The 23504-nt window shown below is 38.7% G+C and overlaps 2 protein-coding genes and 1 long non-coding RNA gene across 3 annotated transcripts; 1 reads left to right on the top strand and 2 right to left on the bottom strand.

Moving 5' to 3' along the window:
• Positions 1-2146: 2146 nt before the first annotated feature.
• apof (apolipoprotein F) lies at positions 2147-4943 on the bottom strand. The gene is made up of 2 exons (XM_084928313.1): positions 4702-4943; positions 2147-4123 (listed from the first exon to the last, which is right to left on the bottom strand). Exon 2 carries the CDS (start codon positions 4085-4087, stop codon positions 2807-2809), a length of 1281 nt encoding a protein of 426 aa, XP_084784439.1. The 5' UTR covers positions 4088-4123; positions 4702-4943; the 3' UTR covers positions 2147-2806.
• A 7274-nt stretch (positions 4944-12217) lies between these two features.
• On the top strand, positions 12218-15723 carry LOC146387010 (uncharacterized). The gene is made up of 6 exons (XR_014800258.1): positions 12218-12453; positions 14371-14491; positions 14628-14721; positions 14866-14910; positions 15310-15380; positions 15486-15723. It is a non-coding gene; the product is annotated as an uncharacterized LOC146387010 (long non-coding RNA).
• Positions 15715-23228, bottom strand: c1galt1lb (core 1 synthase, glycoprotein-N-acetylgalactosamine 3-beta-galactosyltransferase 1, like b). Its single transcript, XM_084928314.1, has 4 exons — positions 22703-23228; positions 22309-22579; positions 19372-20036; positions 15715-18487 (listed from the first exon to the last, which is right to left on the bottom strand). Exons 2-4 carry the CDS (start codon positions 22532-22534, stop codon positions 18188-18190), a joined length of 1191 nt encoding a protein of 396 aa, XP_084784440.1. The 5' UTR covers positions 22535-22579; positions 22703-23228; the 3' UTR covers positions 15715-18187.
• Between the last annotated feature and the right edge of the window lie 276 nt (positions 23229-23504).

The raw sequence follows: 23504 nt of genomic DNA on the forward strand, positions 1-23504 counted from the left end.
GTGTGTTTTCGTAGAATCATCTGAGAAGAAAGCGTTTTTTTTATTGTATTCCCTTATGCAAACACAATGAAAATGAAAAAAGTACCTTTACGTTTATCGGAGTAAAATTTGAAAAGCATGACGTTTTATCCTTCATACCTAGTATTAACAACAACGTTAATACTACTAATAATAATATTAATACTAAGAAGAAGAGTAGTTGGTGTTTTTGTCTACCAGTGAACTAAAACGTTGACACACATGGAAAGTTTCCAGTTTCTGTACAGTAGCTGCTCCCCAGAGCTGGCGTGCAACGAAGTACTTAGAAGTACAAGTACTTCGTTACTGTACTTAACGAGAATTTAGAAAAATCAGCATACACAGACTGTCATTTTGTGCGCAGTTTGTACAGCTTGTTGCTAACTAAAGGTCCAGTGGAGATGAAGAAGAAAGGGTAATATATTAAAGGCAAGGACTGCTCAGAGGTATTTACTTGCAAGTCCTCATGTGTGTAAATCAGATATTGGGTTTGTGCATGTGACATTATGTTTTTCATACTGTGAAAAGTGCTGAAAAACAAAATCTTTGTGTTTTTAAAGGTTGAAAGAAAATACTCAGCAGTTTACTGCTCCTTAACCCACAGGGGCTATTCACAGTGGGTGGTTCCGCATGTTTTGATTTACAAACCAGGCATATTTTTCTTATTAGACGACAGCACACTGTATTTAATGTGTTTATTCTCTCGGTTTCTACTGTCACCAGTAGATGTCACACTTCACTCACAAGAAATTAGGATGCCAGTTTGGATTTTTTTTTTTTTTTTTTTTAACTTTGACTCAAATGCGCCATGCAGGTGTGAAGAAATTCCTAAGTTTTAAATATAATTTCTCTTATGCAAATCTAATATAGTTATTATTATTAACTTAACCATACATTCTATAGGCCTGTTGGGCCTATCAGATTAAATATTTTGATTCTTAACCTTTTTTCAGTATATTTAGAGTGTGGCAGGTTATTTTAAATAAATAATATGTTGTGTAAGAATATCTTGATCAAGTCAGAGGGAATTAGGCAACAGACAGGCAACACTCTGCCCTGGTCACCGGTCAGTCACAGGGCCAGCACCAAACACACACAAAAAAAGAAACACAGTGGGTTTCTCTCTTTTGGTTCATAAATAATCTGCATCAACAGAGAGAACAGACAAATTCACAAATGTCTCAGACAGCTGGAATTAAATAGAAATTTGAGTGTATCCTGTAAGCCAATACCAAGGAGCGTCTCTTAGATCTAAGTCTAATTCGCAACAGTGTGGCCAACTGCAAAATGTCAAGGCCCTGAAAGTGAAGCAGTTAAACAGAACTTTTTCCCCCCCTGAAGGGAGGCAGTATGTAATCAGTTCGGTTTGTTTGTCTGTCTGTCTGTTTGTTAGCAGCATAACATCCACTGTTTTGAAGATATCAAAATTTTGTGTGATGGTAGATATCAATAACAGCTCGAGCTGATTTAATTGTGCTGAAAATCGGGCCAAGGTTAAGGTCAGGGTCACCTCAAATAATAAAATCAGTGAAAACTTTAACTTTACCGACAATTCTTCATGGCACATCTTCAAATTCCACAACTGGCTAAGCATTTGACCTTGAACTTCATTGTTAGCGTTTACGTTGAAAAAATTTTAAATAAAACATAGAGAGTTTTATTGATTTCAGTCAAGTCTGCTCTAGTTATATGGGTAAAGATAATAAAATACATCACAATCACACACTAACACATCTGCACTTATGGCCAGTTTGTGTTATCTGTTGGAGTGTGAATGTTAGATAAAAGTCCTTAGGTATTGCAAAAAGCCTTGTACAAATATGTGTGTGTGTGTGTGCGCATGTGTGTGCGCATGTGTGTGTGTGTAATCAGCTGACTCAAATTTACAGTAGGAAGCATTTTGATTGCTTAAATTGAGTATGAAGGCGCCTTATAAGTGCCAAACCCATGCCACTTATTTTCTTCTTTTTAAAGTATTATGTAAATATTCTTTAAAGCATCACTTAGCGTCAGCTGAAGTACATACACGGTTTAAATTCCCACGATTAAGACTATGTTAGGTATGTACTGCAGTTCAACACAAGCGTGCACATTAAATATTTTCAGCACAAAAAACAATCTGATAACATTATACACTGCCACCAATTTAATGTAAAATTTAATAACATTTACAGGAAAAAATATACAGCAACAATATTTTATCATGAGGCTAGTGTCCCTGCAATTAAATCCGAGCTGAGAATATGACTGCGACCTGACAACCTGACTGTAGGTTTCAGCTGAAGGAAGAGTCAAATTAAAAATAAAAGATGATAAACAGAGACGGGCAAAATCAAAGTGTTGAGGGACTGAAGGTTTTGTTTCCTGAGACCAGTCATCAGTGTTGCTGCCTAATACGATTAACTAGTAAACTACTTTATAAAGTATATACTTAAAATATTATTTCTAAGCAATGGCTTAAAGCTTACTTTCTGAGGTTATAAATTATTGGATCTGTTTTCAGCTCATGTGGACATTTTTCATTCTGTAGAATGACTTTTATTTCATTGTTAGCTTACATTGTCTCTCTTTTATTATTTTATATATGCAGACAAATTGGAATCTGTCTTAATAATATTCTTTCGTTGTGTGCACCCTTACAAAAAAAGAAAAGAAAAATTGCACTGCAAATTATCACTAATAGTTACTATGCAAACAGGTAAGCTATCAATTATTCATCCTCTATCTTTACACATGTAGTTATGTCAGTATTTATTGCCAGAGTTTAAGAGGGTGATTCATTGATTCTTCAGTCTATGGTGATGACACCCTCCTCCACGCTGAACTGGTTCACCAGCATGTCATCTTCCTCCTTCATGGAGTTGAGCAGATACTTGACCCCAGCTTTCACGCCGGTCTTCACCCCTGCACCCAGAGCATAGCCTGCTACCCCAGCAGTCCCACCCGTGGCGACCATGAGGGCATCTGTTCCGAGGTCAACGGCGCTCAGGATGGCTCTCTCCTTGGCTGTTTCAGAACAGTTGACTGAGGCGTAATACACAGCTGTGCCAAGGTTATAGAGTGTGCTGACTCCAGGGATCCACTCCATTACACTGTACACGCGCTGCTCGCTTTTGTTGATGCAGTTCCTCTGGGTGCTGCGCTTCCACCGGTGACCAGTTGCTGCTGTGGCGCTGCACTGATGGATCCAGGTCTCAGATTCTGTGGATTCAGATGGCAATATGCAACTACCTTTTTTCCAAACTGCCTGGTACATCCTGGGTGTGTGACGCCCACTGCTGGTCACACCAGCACACAGGAATCCCAGGCTTTCACAGCTGCTCACAGCATCCTCCAGTCCACCTGTGCCTCCCTCCACAGCGTTTCCTATCAGTATGGTCCCATTTACTCGACTCCAACCCTCGCAGTGCCCCTCCTGAATAGTGTTGCCTTCTCCCACGAATGCCAGCTGCTCAATGTTAAACATCACAGCTTTTATGTGTCGCTGAGTTTGATCTCTCCCTGAAGGCAATGATGCTGATGTGGGTGTTGGTGCAGCTGCTGATTTACTCATCCTCCGCTCTATCAGGCCTTCTACCTCCATCAGGAGCTCCTCTGTATCAGCCACTCCCAGCAGATCATACAGCTTCAGCAACAGGGTCTGTGCTTCCTTTGGGCACCCTGCCACCACCAACACAGGCACCAAAGAGAGACCCAACAGCTCCTGTGGAAACATGGAGGACAGCTGGTCATCCACAGCGCTGGCTGACAGCAGCTCCTCACAGCTGATGTTCCCCTGAATGTGTAAATGAGCTTGAATCTGCTCCTGAAGCTTCGCCCCAAGGACCGATGTCATTCGTTGGGCAGATCGGATTCTTTCAGATTTTTCCTCAGGTAAGAGACCAGACTGAACTTGAGATCCCAGGAGAGAGTCAAGATTCTGTTTGGACACCTCCTCTACAGCTTCATGGGTGTCACTTCCTGGAAGCAGAGTGCTCTTTTGCACCAAAGGAGGTGGGACCCTGCACAAGGCCTGTTCATTCAGCAGGAGCTGGATCACAATCAGCCACTTCAGCTTGGAGGACATCATCCTGCTTTAAAAGAACACTTTTCCAAAGCCACTACACTAAATCGGAATAGTAAAAACAAGGGAAAAAAAACATTAGGGTTATTATTGTATGTGCTGAGTAAATAGTGCAATCAAGGACCTGGGTTATTTGGTTAGTTTGTCATCACAGTAAATGTAAACCACTTTGTCTTATAGATGGGTTCATAATTTTTTAGCTGCCGTGCAGTGTTATTCTTGTGGTGTTAAATCCTTTGCTGCAGGCACTAAGCAAATATTGACTTACTAGTGTTTATGCATTTGCAAAGGTACGCTGTGCAGGAAAATAACCTTACTAGAACATTTAACCTTTAAATCCGGAACAAAAATGCTGTTTGTAAAAAAAAGAGTTAATCGCACTGTAACTTTAACGAAAAAAAAATCCTATTAACAAATCTATTTTACATCTAAAGTGAAATTAAACCAAAAAAAAAAAAAGCAAAAGCAGTAAAAAAAAAATGATTTTGTTTAGCAAAGCAAGAAAGAGCAACACGTCCTGAAACTGGCCCCTCACTCGGAGCTGAAGCAATTGCTCATGTCCTGTTTTGTTCTCAAAAACAACAAAAACATCCTGTTCCATACGTTTATCGTACACCTACCTTATTAATAATTAGTGTTGCTCATGAAGTCCTGAGCGTCTGACCAAGATGGCTTCACCATGTAGGATGCTTTTTGTTTTCCCCTTTTTCCCTTTTCTCCAAACATGCATAGTGATCTTCTCTCCCTTTGCCTCCAATGAGAATCTCTTTCTTTACACATGACATCCCACAGCCCTCCCTCTGTATCATCCGTCTTTCAACTCCCTCTTCTCTTTGGCCTCATTGCTCAACAGGGAGATCAGGGCTTGAATATTGATTCACGTGGGGGAAAGTCCATGTGTTCTAAAGCAGTTTTGTTTGTCTGCCCCGCCATCCTCTCATTCTCCCCGCCCCCCACCTAGTCCCTCTGCTCCCCCTGTTCCCTCTCACACAGTCGTCAGGTTTTGTTTTTGACCCAAATACTTGAAAGAAATCTCCCCTCATGCCGTTAGCAAATTTATCTCTTACAGAACCACGTGAGGGGGGGGGTGAGGGGGTATTTAAGGTAAAGACCCACACAAAAGCCCACATAAAACTCTGTGTGCTGTGTGCGTTTCTTTTCCTTGTGCCATTGTTTTACATCCTAATGCATTACACACTGCTCCATTTACAAACATACTTTTTCTTCTTCTTTTTTTTTTTGCCCTGAAGCTCTATTGACACACAATATAACGCTGGTAAAAGTCCATCTTGCACCCAGAATAGTGCAGTTTTGACCTGGAGCATCAGTGTCTTTTAGAAATGTGACTTTATCAGAGTCATTGTGATGATGCATTTAAGTCTTTACCTTTATTACATTTTTAAAATTACAATCTAATGAATTGCAATGCCTGCTTGTTTTTTTTTTTTTTTTACTGATTTGAGGCGTGAAACATTTTCAAAAATAAGCACATATCCTGTTTGTTGTTGCTCTTGGACCGGCATTAAGCACAAAAGAACTTCTTATCCAAAGAACTTAACTTCTTCTCCTGATCCTATACCACTCACTCATTATGGCTACTCTCTTTCTTTTGCTCTTTACACACCGATTTTACCCTTACACAAAAATAGCTTTACCCTGTTAGAATCCTGCAGAACTCTCAAATAACAGGAATAACCTTTATTTGGTGAGGAACCATATTCGGTAACTTAAATAGACATCAAAACTGGCCTCCCCGGGACTCACTGTGAGGTTCCACATAGATTTCTCCCACTTATTCAGCAAATTCAGGTTATGTGACAGAGAGTGATATTATTGCATTTAACCAGTCAGTAGTGGACTGAAGCATGTCAGACTTGTTCAGTTTTCTTTCAGAATTTGGAAAACTAGGTTTTTCATCCCTATGTACTCCCACACTTATAGTTTCCAGTAGTAATAGGTTCCTTGTAATAGGTTCCGATAACACTCTAGAGTTGAAGTTTTAAATTTCCATGTATGTCAATGAGTGTCCTACAAATAAATATGATCATTCAGAACCAAATTGTCCAACTACCATAAAAAAATGTAAAAAAAAAAAAAAATAAATCATATCATATGAGCAGATTGTTTTGGCCCATTTATGTTAACCAGCAATAGTTTCTTAAATATATGCACTCACTGGCCACTTTATTAGGTCAAGAAGACCTGCTGAAGCTCTGCTAAGCATCAGCATAAGGATGAAATATGACTTTGAATATAGTGGGTTGATGGTGCCACACTAGCTGGTCTGAGTATTTCAGAAACTGTGCATTTGCTGAGATTTTACTACACATCCATCTCTAGGGTTTAGAAAATGAGCAGAGGTCAGAGAAAAATGGGCAGGCCACTTCAAGCTGATTGGAAGGCAGCAGTAACTCAAACAATTACTCATCATAACCAAGATATGTAGAAAAGCATCTCTGTGCACACAGGACATAACATCTTTAAAGAAGATGCGCTACAACTGCAGAAGACACCATAGATGTCAGCTAATGGTGTGAAAATATTTCCATAGCATACCACTTTGGATCCCTTTATGATCACAGTATTGGCTACCCATCTTATAATGGCTGCTTTCAGCAGGATAACACACAAAGCTCAGATCCTCTCACACTGGTTTCTTGAAGATGTTAATGAGTTCCGCCTATTCAAACAGCCTCCACAGCCACCATAGCTCAATCTGACAGAAAACCTTTGAAATGTGGGTGAACGGGAGATTCACATCATGGATGTGCAGCCAACAAATTTGAAGCATGTGTGATGCTGTCATGCAACTATGTAAAAATGGACAAAAATCTCTGAGGAATGTATCCAGCACCATGTTGACTCTATGGCATGAGAATTAAGGCAGTTCTGGGGGTAAAAGTGGGTTCAACTCAATAGCAGCAAAGTGTACCTAATGAAATGGCTGGCATACTGTGTGATAGGAGGATTTCTTGGCACTAGGGGGCGATGTTGGAAAATTTTTCTTTGTCATGGGAGCAGATGTCAATATAAATAAAACTTCTGCTTCTTTAGGTTGCTTGAAGATGTTTTCACCTCTCCCACTGGGTTTAAATCTGGGACTCTCCGCCATTTGACCTTAGAACTGAAGAAGCTTCTCGGATGAGAGGTGAAACGTCTTCAAGCAACTTAAAGAAGTCCAGACACTTTTCTTTGCAAGCTCCTTTGACTACAATGACCTGGATGACTGAGAACCTTCACAGACTTAATGATTCGAGCAAGTCGTGAAAATGTTCTGAAAAGAACGCTGTCTGACCTTTTACATCTGACGCAAGAAATATGAACCACCTGAATGTTTCACCTATTTTTTAAATATTAGTATTAGTTGCTGACTATTTACATCCCAACAGAACAGATTAGGGATGTGGTAGAAGGGGAGAGTGTCATCATGGATGTGCAGATGATGAATATAGAGCAACTGTGTGATGCTGTCGTGTCAGTATGAATCAAAGTTTTAAAAACTTTGTTGAATCAGTGCCATGAAGAATTAGTGCAGTTCTAAAAGAAAAAGGAGCTCAATCAAGATAGCAGCAAGATTTCTTAATGAAGTGACCGATGAGTGTACAACACAAATATATGACGCTCTTGCCCAGACACAGGAAAGTGGTCCTTAATGTGGTTGATAAATAATATAAGATGTCTAATTAGAGGACTGATTGCTTACACAGTAATTTCTGCAGGGAATTCAGTGGAAATGACACATATGGATATGATTAAGACCCTAGGGTCCAATAAAAAATCCTCAGAAGCTTTTTCATATAAGTGGAGCACTTTATTTACATCAACAGGTTTTGAACCACGGGTTTTTTAAGTGCCTGCTTCACTTTGTTTGTGCAATGCATGACTGAGCATGATTGCAGCCAGACATATTTGAAGTACTTGTCTTTTAGATAAGTAGGTACAGCATTTGGAGTTTCTTCTGATGGTTCTAGTTATTGTGAAGTAATGGCACAAGAAGTCTCTCTGCAAGAGAAACTCAATGGGCCAACGAGCTTCTAAGTCTTTAATTAAGTGTGATTGATTCAGTCTCATGGGGTCAGGAACCATGAGCACACAAACACACAGGCACTGATATGATACTGTGATACTAATGAGTATCGCCTCTGTCAGTGTGCCCCAGGGTGGCTGTGGCTACAATGTAGCTTGCCATCACCAGTGTGTGAATGTGTGTGTGAATGGGTGGGTGACTGGATGTGTAAAGCGCTTTGGGGTCCTTAGGGACTAGTAAAGCGCTATACAAATACAGGCCATTTACCATTTACCATATTTGTTTTTGTGTAGTTAGAAAGACTTTAAACATTTAGATTTATTGTTGCAATAGAATATTTTTGCCTATGGCAAAACTGAATTCAAAGTAACTGAGGTTAAAAAAAAGAAGAAGAAAGAAATAGAAAAGCTCAGAACTTTTATATGTGTCTGAATGTGTCCTTCAGCGAAAGATGAATTGTTCTCCGTGCATTTCATGTTCTGTACAAAATGAAAGCTTTAACATTCTAGATCAAGTTTAAGAGATGCTAATACCAGATTTCAGCAACTATGGACATAGTTAGCTGGGTGATGCCTACTGCTAACTGCTAGAGTCATTTGAAAATAAATAAAGCTATCAATAAAGCATTATCAATTTATCAAATTAACCACCGACAAATTGAATAAAAGTGTTAAAAATATTTTCCATTTAAAATTAAAACAAAAAGAAAACGAAACCAATTGTTCTGCATGTGATGAGTCTGTAGGGGTGTTTCTTCTGTCTCATCAAGCCACTGATGAGCTGTTGGCACTGTAATTTAATTCAGTTCAGTTTCATTTATAATCTGACCTAATCACAACAACAATCGCCTCAATGTACTTACAATAATGCAGAGAAAACCCCAGCAATCAGACAACGCCTTATGAGTAAGCGCTCAGCAACAGTGGGAAGAAAAAACTTCCTTTTAACAGGAAGAAGCCTCCAGCAGAACCAGGCTCAGGAAGGCCATCCGCTGCGACCAGTTGGGGGTGAGGGGTGGGAGACAGGTGAAAGACAGAGATTAATAATAAGTAATAATTAAAATCTAGAGAGTAAATCCAGAGAGAACACATAGTGAGTAAAAAAAGGTGACTGAAGAAGAACCATTGCATCATGGGAAGCCGCCAGCAGCATAGGCCTGTTGCAGTGTAACTAAGAGTGGATTGAGGGTCAACTTATCCAGTCCTAACTATAAGATTTATCAAAAAAAAAAGTTTTAAGACCAATCTTAAAAGCAGAGGGTGTCTGTCTCCCAATACAAACTCACAGAGAGAACTGGTTTCACAGAAGGAACTAAATGCTGATGGCTCTGCTTCCCATTCAACTTTTAAATACCTTACGAACCACAAATAAGCCAGCAGTCTGAGAGCGAAGTGCTCTATTGGATTACTATGAGGTCTTTAGGATGAGACAGGGTTTGATTATTTACTCTAATTTTAGAGATTCTGCACAAATGCAAGAATATATATATATGTATATTTGTCTAATGTGCACACTGAAGAAGATATCCTGGTCAAAAACAAGTGCACCTGGTTAGACACCATGTTTCTAGGATTTTTACAATAACCTCAGTTTTGCCTGAATTTAGTGGTCATCCCAGTCATTATGTCTAATAAGTAATAGCTTAAATTTTGCATGTGTCATCTGGCTTCATGGATAGCTAAAGCTGGGTTTCATTTTCATAGCAATGACAACATACGGTGTGTTTTGTGGCATATGGTAAACAAAACTGCCCAAGGGAAAATGTCTAATGCAAATGGTTTTTCCTAGCAACTAGCAACCAATTCTGTGGAACTCTGTGGAGCAAATAAACTGTAGTGTTTGACAAACAGGAAGGCTGACTGACATGTTTGACAGGAGATACTAGTTAAAACTTTATGGCACTTACTTTGGAATGAACAAGTTTCATAATGTCTTGTGGCAAACACTACATGCTCATATATGTTCACATTTAATGTGGTGATGTTTCAGTTGTAAACTCAGACTGTTCCAGATTTTCACACCACATACAGACACACAAAAACCTTTACGGGTTGTTCGAGTTCTGGGTAATTTGAATTCCCCGAAGCCTTATAATGTGAGAGGCTTCGGGGAAAATCTGGAACAGTCTGAGTTTACAACTGAAACAATGCAAAAATATTCATAGATTTAAATTCCTCTACAAACAGTTGGTCTGGTCACAGTATACTCAATGATGTTTTAGTGTGCTCTGTAATGTCTGTTCTCTTACCATTGCTGGTATGATTCCAAAAAAAAAAAAAAAAAGTGTGTGCGTATGTATGTACATATATGTACATGTGTGTGTAGATATATATGTATGTATGTATAAGTATGTGTGCTTGTCACTATGTAATTATTATTGCCTGTTACCTGTGGTAACGCAATTTATAATTATTATATATTCTGTATTTAGTTATGATGGTTCTAATTGTTGTTTGCGAGCTGCCGTTGAGATGCTTGCATGTGCCCGGGGCTGTTGATGGTTTGTTTGGTTGTAACGATGGGCGTAGCTGTGGGAAGCTTATTGTTTTTGTTGATGAGTGAGTATAGGGGTGGGATTTAATAAGTTTTCTTCGTCCCACTCTTTTTCAGGTCATTTTTGTTTTTTTGTTTTGTGCACTTTATGTTCAATATATGTATTTTGTTGTGCCTGAAATGAATAAATAAATGAAATGAAATAAATGAATGTCACTCATTACATTAAAGGGAGCAGCAATGCTAAATAATTAAACACACACGCATCTTTAAATTTGCTCTTGTGAATGTCTGTCACTGTAACACAAGTCATCCTAAGAGTAAAAGGCAACAAATATCCGGAAACTACAACGCCCTAAAAAGTTAGTTCACACCCTGACCACAAACCTAAACTAAAGCTTCAAACATGTTACTGTAAGCCATCTGACACTCTGTTTCATTTTCTTAAAGAGCATGCATTTCAGTGACAAAGAGATTTCATGTGAGAGATACAGAAGAGTAACTCTAACAAGATAATCGAGCAAAACCTATTCCACATAATGAATAGATAAAAAAGTATGATTCAATTTCTGATGGCTGCTTCCAGCTGGATAATGCACCATGTCACAAAGCTATTATATACCACATTAAACATTTTCTTTTAATGTCTCTTGCATTAAATAAGGAATGGACAAATAAGCTCCAGATTACTTTCTTTTTTTTTCTTTTAATGTTTAAGCCAAAGTTTTATCCACATGAGGATGAAACATTTAGCTTTATTGTGAGATTTGTGCAGATTTTTTGCCTGTTTCTTTCTATGTCTTAATGAAAAAAATATCATTTTTTCAATGAGGAACATCTAATGAGGCAGTTACTACAAATTATGTGTATACATGTGCAAGGGTGGGACAGAGTTTTGGGTGGTGGGTGGAGTGCTAATCGGATTAAAAATTAACTCAAGCTATATAGAATTTGAGAAAGAAAAATCCTGCTGTCTTAAAAGACTGGCTTCAACGTGACATGGCGCTGCTCTGATGCGAAGGGAAAAGATCAACTCAGGGTAAGATTTTTTTACACTTTTGGTTTGTTACATGAGTCTTTACATGGCTGACTGCATGAATTAAATTATATTGTGGGATTATGTGATAACACAATACTCCATGGCTATTTTATTCCATTTTGACTTAAATCATAAGCAATTAGGTCAAAATGTATCACTTGATGCACTATAGTTATCTGATTATTTAAAACTTGCTATATTATTCCTTAATTATTCTTATTTCTAGCAGCCAGTTGAGGTGGGATGAGGTGAGAATAGATAAATATAAGTATAGGTAAAAAGCAATGGAGTGATAGCAAATGAAAATAATTGTCATACTATATGCACAAAATATGGCATACCTACACATTACAGCTGCAGGAGCTGCTCAGACATGGAAATCCATGCCATGAAGCTCCTAGCACAGTTTTTGTGTTGATGCCAGAAGAAGTTTGTAGCCTTTCAGCTCACCTTTTTCCACCTCAGGACTCAGCGACTCGTCATCGCAACTTGGTTGCAGCTGGGATAGGCTGCAGACTATCACAAAGAGCTAACACTAAGAGCCAGACAACTATTTGCACTCACACCTACAGGCATATAGAATTACCAGTTAACCTAACACCAGTAATTCCATGTCGCTGGACTGCGGGAGGAAGCCGGAGTACCCAGTGCTAACAGTGGCACTCCCCCATTCCTTCATAAATATTTGTAAAGGTGGACTGCGTGGCTACGTATTTGACTTTTGTCTTTGAATACAACTGAATTCAAAGATTAAGAGGTGTGGCACAATACTTCATCTACATGGTGTTTGCTCAGTCAATAAGCAGCTTTCAGGTAAAGTTTTTATCAACAGCATAATGTTTCAAAGGGTAAGCTCCTCCTCAGACTTCTGAAAAGAGAGAAAAAAATGTAAACAGTAAAATAGGAACTGCTCATGTTGGCTAATAGACATGTATTTGACGTTTATTTGACAGAGATTGACAATAGACAATGCCATCCTTCTATCACTTATCTGGGTTTGTGTTGTGTGGGCAGCAGTTCGAGCAGAGAGTCTCAAGCCATCTGAGAAATATGATCTCTCCATTGCTCTGCCCTGAGCCTATAGACAATGTTGTGTATTGTCCATATCCAGCTGACGTGGTTATTAGTTCAAAAGGTGTTAGAGGAAACACTGAAACAGTAGTATTTACTCTGTATTCTGTTATGAACACACTAGAGAAAGTTTACTGTAAGCTTGTGTTTCAGCTGTAACATACAAAATTCAAGAGGAATGCTCATGAAATTCTGGAAGAATGTCTTGTTTTTCTGGGATATACCTGAATCCCACAAATCACAAAACATTTAAAAAATTCAGTCAAAAAATGCATCACAGTCAACAGACAGAGGAAAAAATAATATGAAATCAACAACCTGCTATGAGGTTTAGTTCACCTTTAGTTTTAAATGCTGATGGCAAAGCACTTTGTATGTTGTGTGCTTTAGTAAAAACTAGTACTTTAGGTCTGTGTAATTTTATTGGACAGGGAGCTCATCATTTTGGATTTTGATTTTGTGTTGTCTGTCATATCTGTCCAAAATATTCCATATTTGTTTAACTGATTTTAGATCTGTTTTCCTTCAAAGCCATGGCATCATTTTCATAGTCATCAAACTAGTTAGTGATCCCTTTGGCCCTGCTGAAAAGACCACTCCAATCAGGACAGAAATGTTTCATCAAGTGTATCATTAACAGATAAATGTGGCACTTAGGGCAATTTTGTGCTGATTTGTTGACCCTCCACCCCAAAAACATCACCTTCTGTAACTGTCTCTGGTCTTGAACTGTCCCTCAGCAGAACAGAGTCACAGATCCCATCATTGAAATTGCCAAGGTTTCAATGTGTACCTTTTGGTTCTCTGCATAGCGCTCTTCATGCTGTTAACAGCACGAGATTTACGGTCCCTCATTTGAAGCACAATAAAATGGAACAAGTGAATTATTTTATGAAGAAATGGCTGTGGTCATGGACAGCAGAATAGATTAATAGATTACATAATTCACACGAAAGTTAATGGACTTTATATGATGATGGTGATGCCACAGAAGCAAATTGAAGCTTTACCAAACCAGTATTAGGCCTTTAGAGACTCTGACATAATATTTAAGGCTAATCAGTGGGCAGATATTTGCTATGCATCTAAAACCACGTTTTATCTATCCATGAACCAAGATGACACACACCAGTTAGTTAAACTGCGTGTCTGCATGAGTGTCTTAAAAGACATAAAGACCTGGATGATATCTGATTTCCTGCTTCTAAATTCAAATCAAACTGAGGTTATTGCACTCAGCCATAAGAATCTGACATCCAGCCAGATGCTTATTCTGGATGGCAACATGGATGTGCTTTAAACCAAATACTCAAAAACTCATATTTTACGACACTCTGGGGTCAACAATAATTTGATATGCATCATTCATACAACTATATGAAAATGAGTGCCACAGTTCTGCACAAGGCAGATGAGTACCACTAAAATAAACTGGTGCCTTAAAGAAGCAGTATTTAACTATACTCAAACAGCTTTGCTGCATCGTTGTAAACTGAAGTTACACAACACATCGCTAAGTGTTGTAGAGGACAGTTCAACAGAGAACAAAGAACACCTTAACCACAGATACATGGAGACGCCTCCCATCTGATTCCCTAATGTGTAAATTCACTTGTAGCTTACTTATGTCTTTTGTTTTTCTTTTTACCTTTAATCCAGTGATTCACAGTTCAGTGAAGTGATGGAGGGAACACATTTTTCACTGGTTGCATTGAGTATCTTCATCTTACTGACTGTGAGGTGTTGGTGTGAAGAAGAGGCCTTCAATCCACTGACAGAGGTATGACTAAGTCAAATGAGATGCACTCACATTTCCACGCAGAACTTCACAGCCACTGCAGCAAACATATTAAATAAGAAGTTGAAAAAATAACAATACTGAGCAAAAGGCTAACTCGTTTTCACTGTCCCCCAAGGCTGGATCAGACCGTGATTTGAAGAGATTTGATGACATCGGTTAAGACAGCTTTCTGGGTCTGATGGGACAGAGAAATGCTGCTCTGACAAACAGTATGCCAAGAATTTTTGCTCAACTTTTCCTAAGAATGAAACTCATTTAACCTGTAGTTGTTTTAACATAAAAAGCAGCTGAATTCAGTGTTAAACAAGTTTTCATCATTGTGCTTTACTGAATGCAATATTTTTCTTTTGCAGGGGACACTGATCACAGCCTTGCTGATCTGTTGGGGTGGAGAACAAGTGAGTGCCTTTGGAATCAGTAGAACAGTTCTTACTAGAAGGAAGATGTGCTGATAAATGAATTAGATTAGATTAGAAGCACTTGTTAATTAGGTTTAGACTCCAAAAACAACATGGTTAGGCATAGGTGTTAAAACAGTAACAGTAAACCACACTTGTTGATGGACGAGCTGGGAGAAACTGCTCGCTCTCAATCAAGAGGCAGCATTACACTCTCTACAGCCTCTCCTCATTTTTTCACGCATATCACAAGTGCTCAGGCTGAGATTGTGAAAAGGTGGTGGATCTGTCAAGTCTGGTATTCCATGGCAAGTGACAAATCTAGTTCCAGCAAGCAGTGAGTGGTGTTTCTTGATCAGTGTAGATAGCTTGAAGGCACTTTCCTTTTCTTTGCAACAGGTATGACTAGTCTGCGTGGAAACAGGTATGCAGAAAAGAGGCGGCGGTTTCACTGATGATGGAAGGCTTAGGTAAGAAACCTGCTCACTTGAGAAAAAAGAAATACAAGAAAGAAAGTTATGTATCGCTTTTGTGCAAATGTTTTGACTGCATTTTGGATTTTTTTTCCCCCTCAGGATGGAATGCTTTGTTTAATGGACACATGACACATACTTGTATCATGAACCCTCATGGTGAAACTTCGGCTTTTCCATCGCACTGTAAACCCTCAGGGCTACTGCACTTGTGGACAATGTCCATCCGCCCATCAAATATTATTCACAGTCATAGTAACCCTGAATGAATGTTCCTCTGCTGTCATGAGAAAAATGCTTTGTGCAAATACATGTAAACAAAATCAAGATATAAAATAAAATATGCTTTTATTTATAGTGATTAAATTACCATTTCACTAAAAACAATCCTGCACACCGATTATATCATGTGTGCTCACACATTAAAATGAACTCATGTCCACACTGAAGTGTATCGACTCAATTAAGATTTCAATTCCAACATAAATACGTTCCAAATATAAATATAGCACTGTACACCATTCCCTTTAGGAAAACTCAAAATGAGAAGATTGTCAAGGACTGCCCCATTAGAAATGATGCGGCTGATATCAAATGTGAGCGTGAGCAGCCAAAAGAAAGATGAGAAGAAAAAAACATTTTTTTAAAACATGCTCTGGTGAACATGCATGTGTTCGTGCACATACTACAGAAACCAAGTATAAACAAAGTTATATTTGAAAATATCAACCTCATACATTTTTAACCTTGAAGAAAATGTGGTCATAAAAAAAACAAAGAAAAGGATAAAAATGGCCACCGTTCCATGAAAACCTTTAGTCACTCTGCAGATATGTGCCAAATTCCTTCTTCTTCTTTCAGCATTTAATCTCACCTTTGGTGATTACTGCATCTACCACAGGTTTAATGTCTGGTTAGAAACTAGCAAAAGAGCTGTTATTTATTTTATTATTTATTATTATTTTTTTACATGTGCAAAGTGTGCCAACTTCAAATGAGTCCTGACTGACAAAGAATTTCAAAATAACATCACCTTCTTCAAACTTAAAAAAAACAAAAAAGACATTCACTGACTTGTATGAAGCTCAAACACATTACAACAGATGGATTCGGTAAAGTAAAACACCCATCTGAATCAACACTCTCTTCACGCTCATGTCACAGTGCTAAGTCAAGTGTGCAGCTAATGGCTGGCTCATACAATCTCAATTTACAAGGCACAAGCTAATGACTCCACTGTGGGAGGATGCAGAAAACTGTGTGCAGCACGTTACACAGAAACAATGTGCTGTGGGTCGGTTGATTAAGATCGTTTTTCATTCCAGACAAGAAAAAACAAGTTTGACTAACTTGTTCTTCATCCGACTGACTTCCCAGAAAGTCTTTGCCGACTAAACAAAGTCCTCTGAACAAAAGAAAGAAAGAAAGAAAAAGACCCACAAGCACCACGCAATAAGCCCGATCACATATAACAGCTGAACAGGTTCATCAGCCTTCACTGTGGTCTTGTGTGAAATCTTTGGCTGCATTGTAGAAATTTAGATTCCTTTTAAAGCATAACAGTCACCTCACTATTGAGGAGTATGCAATCAAAATATTTTCCTAAAATACATTTAGTAATGTATGATATCTGTTATATCAAATATTAATACAATCAGTTGCCAGTTTATTAGGTACAGCTAGGAACACGTAATAAATTCTTCTTTCTACACTAGTTTCAGACACATGTTTTATGTGTAGTTTGAACATTGCACAGCTGGATGTGTTAATTAAAGAGAGAAAACTTCAGGATGGATTCTGTTTCAGCTCTTGTCTACCTAATAACCTGGCAACTGAGATCATTTTTTAATAGCTGTTACTGTTTAATTAAGGCTGAATGTGTGATAAAAAATGTATTTTGCCAGATTTTGAGAGTAGATATATATATATATATATATATAACCATCCATGGGACAAAATGTTTCATTTTATAGAGAATAAAAGATTGACCTATTCATCACTTTTTTAAAACCTTTTTTTTTCCACTGTTACTTTGAAAAATAGGAGATCCACTTTGATTAGCCTATTTACTTTTTAGGAAAACAGCAGTTTTTCACCAATTCTGATGTCTGGTTTACCAAGAGATGCAGACTAATGGGTACATAAATATTATTAGTCAACTCTAACTAATTCACTTAAGTAAACCTTTTAGACTTATGCAACGTCTTGGTTTAAAACATGTCTTCAAAGAAGGAACTTGTCAAAACAGAAAACAACCAAAAATAAAAAGTGAAGAGATGCTACCCTTGTATTTCATGTGAAAAGGCTTTTAAGCACAATCCTAAACGCTAGTGTTTGGGAGGCATCAAACTCTCGTAAACAACAATATGATCTGACATAAACCAGGTTTCAGGCACATGTAGCTATAAGTGTGAACTGAAGCCTAACAACTCCAGCAAGCCTTAAAGAGTGTTAGAACAAGTTTTACTGGGACTTTGTGGTAAGACATGAAAGAACAGAAAAGTCACTTTTTTAAAATATGCACTGGAAATACTGGTTTACTTTGTTTTCAGAACAACAGAAAGGTGAGTCCTGTTATGGAACAATCTGTAAAAACACCCGACAAAACTGACATACAGAGCCACAGGTCACCTTTTAGCATGGGGAACACCCAGTCTTGCTGTCAAAGTTCACTAGCAGTCTAAGTGGACAAAGTTTTTATACTTCACTTTGATTATCAAAATGGATACCCAAACACTCAAAACCCCAAATCCACCGCATATCCTAATGATCAGTACCCTCAACACTGCTACAAAGTCCTACTGTTATTTACCCTCTGCAGCAGCAGGACCATCTTTACCATCTACAGGAAGGGGATCTTCATTCTGTCTCTTGTCAGTTCTGGATAGGTCTGGATGGACTAGTTTTTGTTCCAGCTTTTTGTCTTTTTTCCCAGCATCCCAGGATTCAAACTTGTTTATACTGTAGCCAGGTGGGGTGGGAGGCTGATAGCGATATCTGTAGCCAAAGGCACGCAGGTGATAAGTGTAATATTCCATTAAATACATCCCTACAGCATCCACGTAATGGAAAGATACTGACATGTCCGAGCAGCAGTTAGGACCCTGAAAAAAAAGGAGAAAAAAAAAAACAAGATATGGTTGTTAATACACATGGAAGCATGTTTGTTGTGTAAACAAAAGAAAATGTCAATGTGAATGGGTGGAGTACAAAAGAAGACTAATTGTCTTGCGTCAGACTATTTATTCATGCTTGATAAATCCAGAAATAAATGCAAGACTCCATCAGTTTGGTTAAACAGTAGGGCTGTAACAAAACTGCAGTACCCAGCCCACAGTCTTGTTGCGATATCACCATTTTGTGGGTCTAAACACCATGTGTATAAATGCTAGTTGACAGTGACAATGTTGGTAACACGCATCATGTTCAAGATGCTCATGCAGATTATGATTTAACCAGGTGTAGCTGTGCTAGTTAATGACTGATTAAAGAATGCTAGTCTGGTCAAACATATAATGTTAAAACTGGACCTATTATGCACCCTTACAGATTTTATTCTTGGACTCTACTAGAGTAGCTTTGCAAGATACAAAATTTTGAATTAGTTCAACCACTCTCTTATATTAGCTGCTCTTCCAGTAAGCTCACTTTATTCAGACTGGCTGCACCTCACAAGCAAGAGAGTGCAGTCCAAAGCTTCAGCGTTTGGCTAATAGAGATTAAGCATATAATGCTAACCTCAATATTTAAAAATCCATATTAGCTTCCACCACTTTGCACGCATGCCAGAAAGAAAAAACAACAAGCATAACAGGTCCACTTTAGACATTGTTCTAGTATGGAGTGAAGTGGAAATGCATCCAAATATTGGATTTTATTTTGCAGGTGAGAATTCAGTTAAAATATTAATAGTGTTCAGCTTTCTTTAAACCTCTTTAATAGTGATGTCAAGAGTAAACACAATGTCAACGGTGTTTGCCACACTTGCCTCTGAGATGGGGTAGTAGCAGTAGCTCCAATACCAGAAGCTCTTTGGAAATTTGGCAGTGAGGTGCTGCTCAAGGACAAAGGGGTGAAATGTCTCCCTATGAAAAGAGTCTCTGGAGTCTCCAGCCAGCACCCCAACTTTCTCCATGCACTGCCCCATTGCCAGGTCCTCTACGGAGGTAGTATGAGTACACTGTTTGCTTTTAAAACCTTCAACAAATCTTCGCAAAGCCTCTTTGCTCAGTACGTAGCCTGCACCACCACTCATGTAGCCCTGCTTAGTGTAGGGCTTGAATCGTCTGCCGAAGTAAATAGGTTCCTCAGGAGTGTGGTTTGCAAGAATCCAGCGTAGGTTGTCCACTATGACGTAGGTGTCGTCATCTGCCTTGAGGAACCAATCTGCCTCATCTGCATAATGCTCATAAGCATAATGGTAGGCCCGAATTGTTTTCCAGTACAGCTGATCCCGACCCTCCTTTGTACCTAATCCCACTGTGGGGAAGTCGGGGTCATCCACAGAGCTCATGAAGACAACAATATTGCAATGGCGACTCCAAGTGTACTTCACATGTCGAGTCTTCGTCTCCAGGTTTTTGGGTCCAGTCATCACCCAGCAAAGAATACGCACCTTTTTGTACAATTCGTCAGCCATGCGGCTATCCTCACCTGGTAAGGACACAGAGACGTTATTATCATTTCACTGACTGAAACAAAGATAAGTCCAACTGTTTCAGGAACCTCCTACAACTACTGATGGTCCTGGAGGGTAAACTAATGGAAAGATGTTTTGCTCACATGTTATTGTTGGTGACTGTGCTTCCAGGTTCGCAAATACTCAATGCAGAAAAAAAGACAAGATTTCACATTTAATTTGCTGATGACAACTTGGAAATACTGAGACTAGTTATGGTTGGTAATAATTCTGTCACAAAAAAGCAGTGCAGATCAGTGCAGTGCAACAGCTATTTAGATAAACAGTTTGGGCAAGTTACCAGTAATGAATTACTTCACCTTAATTTCACATCAAATCTGAGTACTCAAGGTATATTTGCACATACATAAGATACCAGATTACTGGAAAAGTGGGGATCAATCAGGTAATAACATGCTTTCATGCACTACAACACCCCATGAAGTGTACGGACCCCTGCAACATTTTACTATAGCATACAAAATCTGTCTGCCTGTGAGATCCTCCAACATAATCAGGAGTTGAGCAACCAAAATTGGCATAGTACACAGGTACTGCACATATTAACCCGATGAAATTCATGAATATTATGAAATGCCTGGCAACCACCTACCAACGGGTAAAAGAATCCATTTCAGCATTTATGCACCTATATTATTTTATAAAAGTGTTATACAATTGATTGGTCTGATAAGCAGTGTAAGGTGATCAAACCCTCTCGTCTGAAAGATTCAAAAACTTTATTTAACTATCTTTCCAGTTTTATCTGTGATCTTCTTTAATAGGTGTCATAGATGCTTTGAATATTTCATTTCACTGTTATGAGTGAGTCTGTGTGTATTCACTTTTGTTTTTCCAGGAAGAACAAAAAGCTCTAGTAACTAATACTCATGACTCAGTACAGTGATATGCACCTTTATTCACAGCTTAAGTGAAACTGTTACTAAAATGGTTCTACTTATCAGCGGTCTGCTAGAAATCTGCTGACTTAAATTACAGAGACATGAGAGGTTTTTGTTCCCCTGTCCTGGATTACAGAAATCAGTTTCCAATTCTCACTAACACAGTTGGACTCTTCCCTTCAATGTATGCTAATACACTCGTTTGCATTTCCCTGTGCTACGTGTTCCTGAGCTTTCACATCTTTCTTCTTCCTTGTGGATTCCAGGTCAAGACCTGCCGACTGCTGAGCTTCCTGAGGGTGTAGTCAATCATCTCCACTTTATCCTCATGATTATATGACTATTGATTTCTTGTTTGTTCTTGTCCACAGTTCTCACTTGGTAATGTTCCAATCTTGATTGGTTATAAGGGATTTATACTTCTTTGCTAAATCTACGCCATAAGCACACTGTAACCACAAACCTCTTTGAAATCCTAGATTGTGTCCTGACGTGCACGTCCCTAGAAATGTAAACAAACAGCTGCCCGTAACGCCCACTTTCACTACATTACTGCATCATGGGTTTTACATAGATTCATATCATACAGAAAGTACTCAGGTATAACAGGAAAGTCTACTTAGCTGTTATAAACAAGGCTTGAGAGAGTTATGGCTGCAGTAAACGAAAACAGCTGCAATCTAAAACAAATGTAACTTGGCTCTGTTAATCATCAAACACAGAGCACATTTTTGTTAATCAAAATAAAAAATATTGAAAAATAAAAAACGGATTACTGCAGACATTTCAGTTAAATAAGGCAACAAGGTGACTCCGAACCTGTGCTCTAAGTGAATGAATATGTACAATCTTCAAGGATATAACTATGTAGCTCGTGGTCACGTGCAAGAGATAAAGTTTTATAAACCGGACTCAACCCTTTTCCTTGTTGAGAACATATGTCCTAAAAGTCTGAAGATAAATAGAATCACGTCCTCACTTGGCCTGAAGATAAAATATTGTTCTGGTTTAAGCCAAAACATTTCACCCCTTTAAAACATTGAAAGGTTTTTACCTATATTTGTAGCTACTGAAGCAGTTCATGGCTTTCTATGTTTCAATACCTATACATATAATGTACAAACTTGCCTAGCAGAAAGTGAGACTACTATGGTATAAAAGGGACTACAATGAAGAAGTGAAATTTAAAAAGGAAGTTTTCATTTATGCTGTAAGTGTAGCTGACCAAAGTCCAAAGCTGAATACCGTAAATTATTAAAATCTGACATTTTATCAGAAGATTCAAAGTCTGAAACACACAGATTGGTGTTTAATTAAGGCATTAAAGAGGCACATGCTGTGATACCTATGTGATGAGGGTGCTCGAGGTTGAAAAGTGCAGACCCCTCTTTCTTCCACATTTTCTTTTCCTCCTCGAGCTGTTGCTGGTAGTCCTGAATTCTAGCCAAGGTGGTGACTTGATGCATTGGCAGAGTCTTCTCAAACCAAAGCTGCCGCAGAAACACGTACAGCGTAAAAGTTCCCACCACAAAGCCCGCATAAAATGAGATTCTGGGTCCGAGGGTCTTCATGGTGGACCGGATGTCCTCACGGGCAGAGACTTAACTTGGCAGCAGCTGCGTACGAGAGCAAAGGAAGCATGGACCTAAGTTTCACTTCAGTCTCGAGCTGTAGACGTGTTGACTATGAGCATGATTACAAGTGTTTGTCACTCCCTGTTAAAGGTGTGGTTTACTCACCAGCTTTAGCCTATCAACCATAGCAGCTTTATGACAGCACACAGCTAGTCCATAGGTGTTCAAACACTTCCGCGCATAAAGCAGCGTTTTTCTTCAGGTAGCCCAGCTAGCCACACTTGCTAAGTTAACACGTATGATGGTGGGTGTGGGGGTGGGGTAAAAACCTGCTAAAAGAATATGTATGTTAACCGAGAAAACAAAATTTCCCCGGAAGAAAAATAGAACTAAGTACAGTCACAGTCATAACCAGTTAATCAGTTTCTCCAGTCATGTGTGTTAGGACAGCTGGTGATAGCTAACTGGCTAGTCCGTTATTTTTCCGAGTGCTAACGTTAACTTTCCATCACGTCGCGGTTACACGGAGCAAGAGGAAACGACGCAGCCCACCGACGGGCTGAACAAAATCCTGACAGGAATAAAGTCAGAGAGTTTAGTGAAACTGTCGCGCAGATTACAATAGTATTACTAATATTATACGAAACACGCCAAGAACTACATCTAACTTGTCTGCCGCTTCCTTCCGTCTAAAAAAAAAGTAACTTCCGGTCAATTTATTCAGAAGAAAAGCGCAGACATGTTTTCACATAAGTTAATATGGAGAGTGGCGTGTATGGGCTCAAAATGTGGTCATAAATATTTTGTACTTGCAAAAAAGATTTGTATGTGTAAAAAAGATTTGTGTGTGCAAAAAAGATTTGTGTGTGCGTAAAAAAGATTTGTATGTGTAAAAAAGATTTGTATGTGTAAAAAAGATTTGTGTGTGGACTTAGCCCAAAAAAAAACCCTGCAAGTTACAAGTACG

The sequence above is a fragment of the Perissodus microlepis genome, chromosome 5, assembly GCF_051167445.1.
Source record: "Perissodus microlepis isolate ML-2025 ecotype Zambia chromosome 5, ASM5116744v1, whole genome shotgun sequence".
Lineage (NCBI taxonomy): Eukaryota > Metazoa > Chordata > Actinopteri > Cichliformes > Cichlidae > Perissodus > Perissodus microlepis.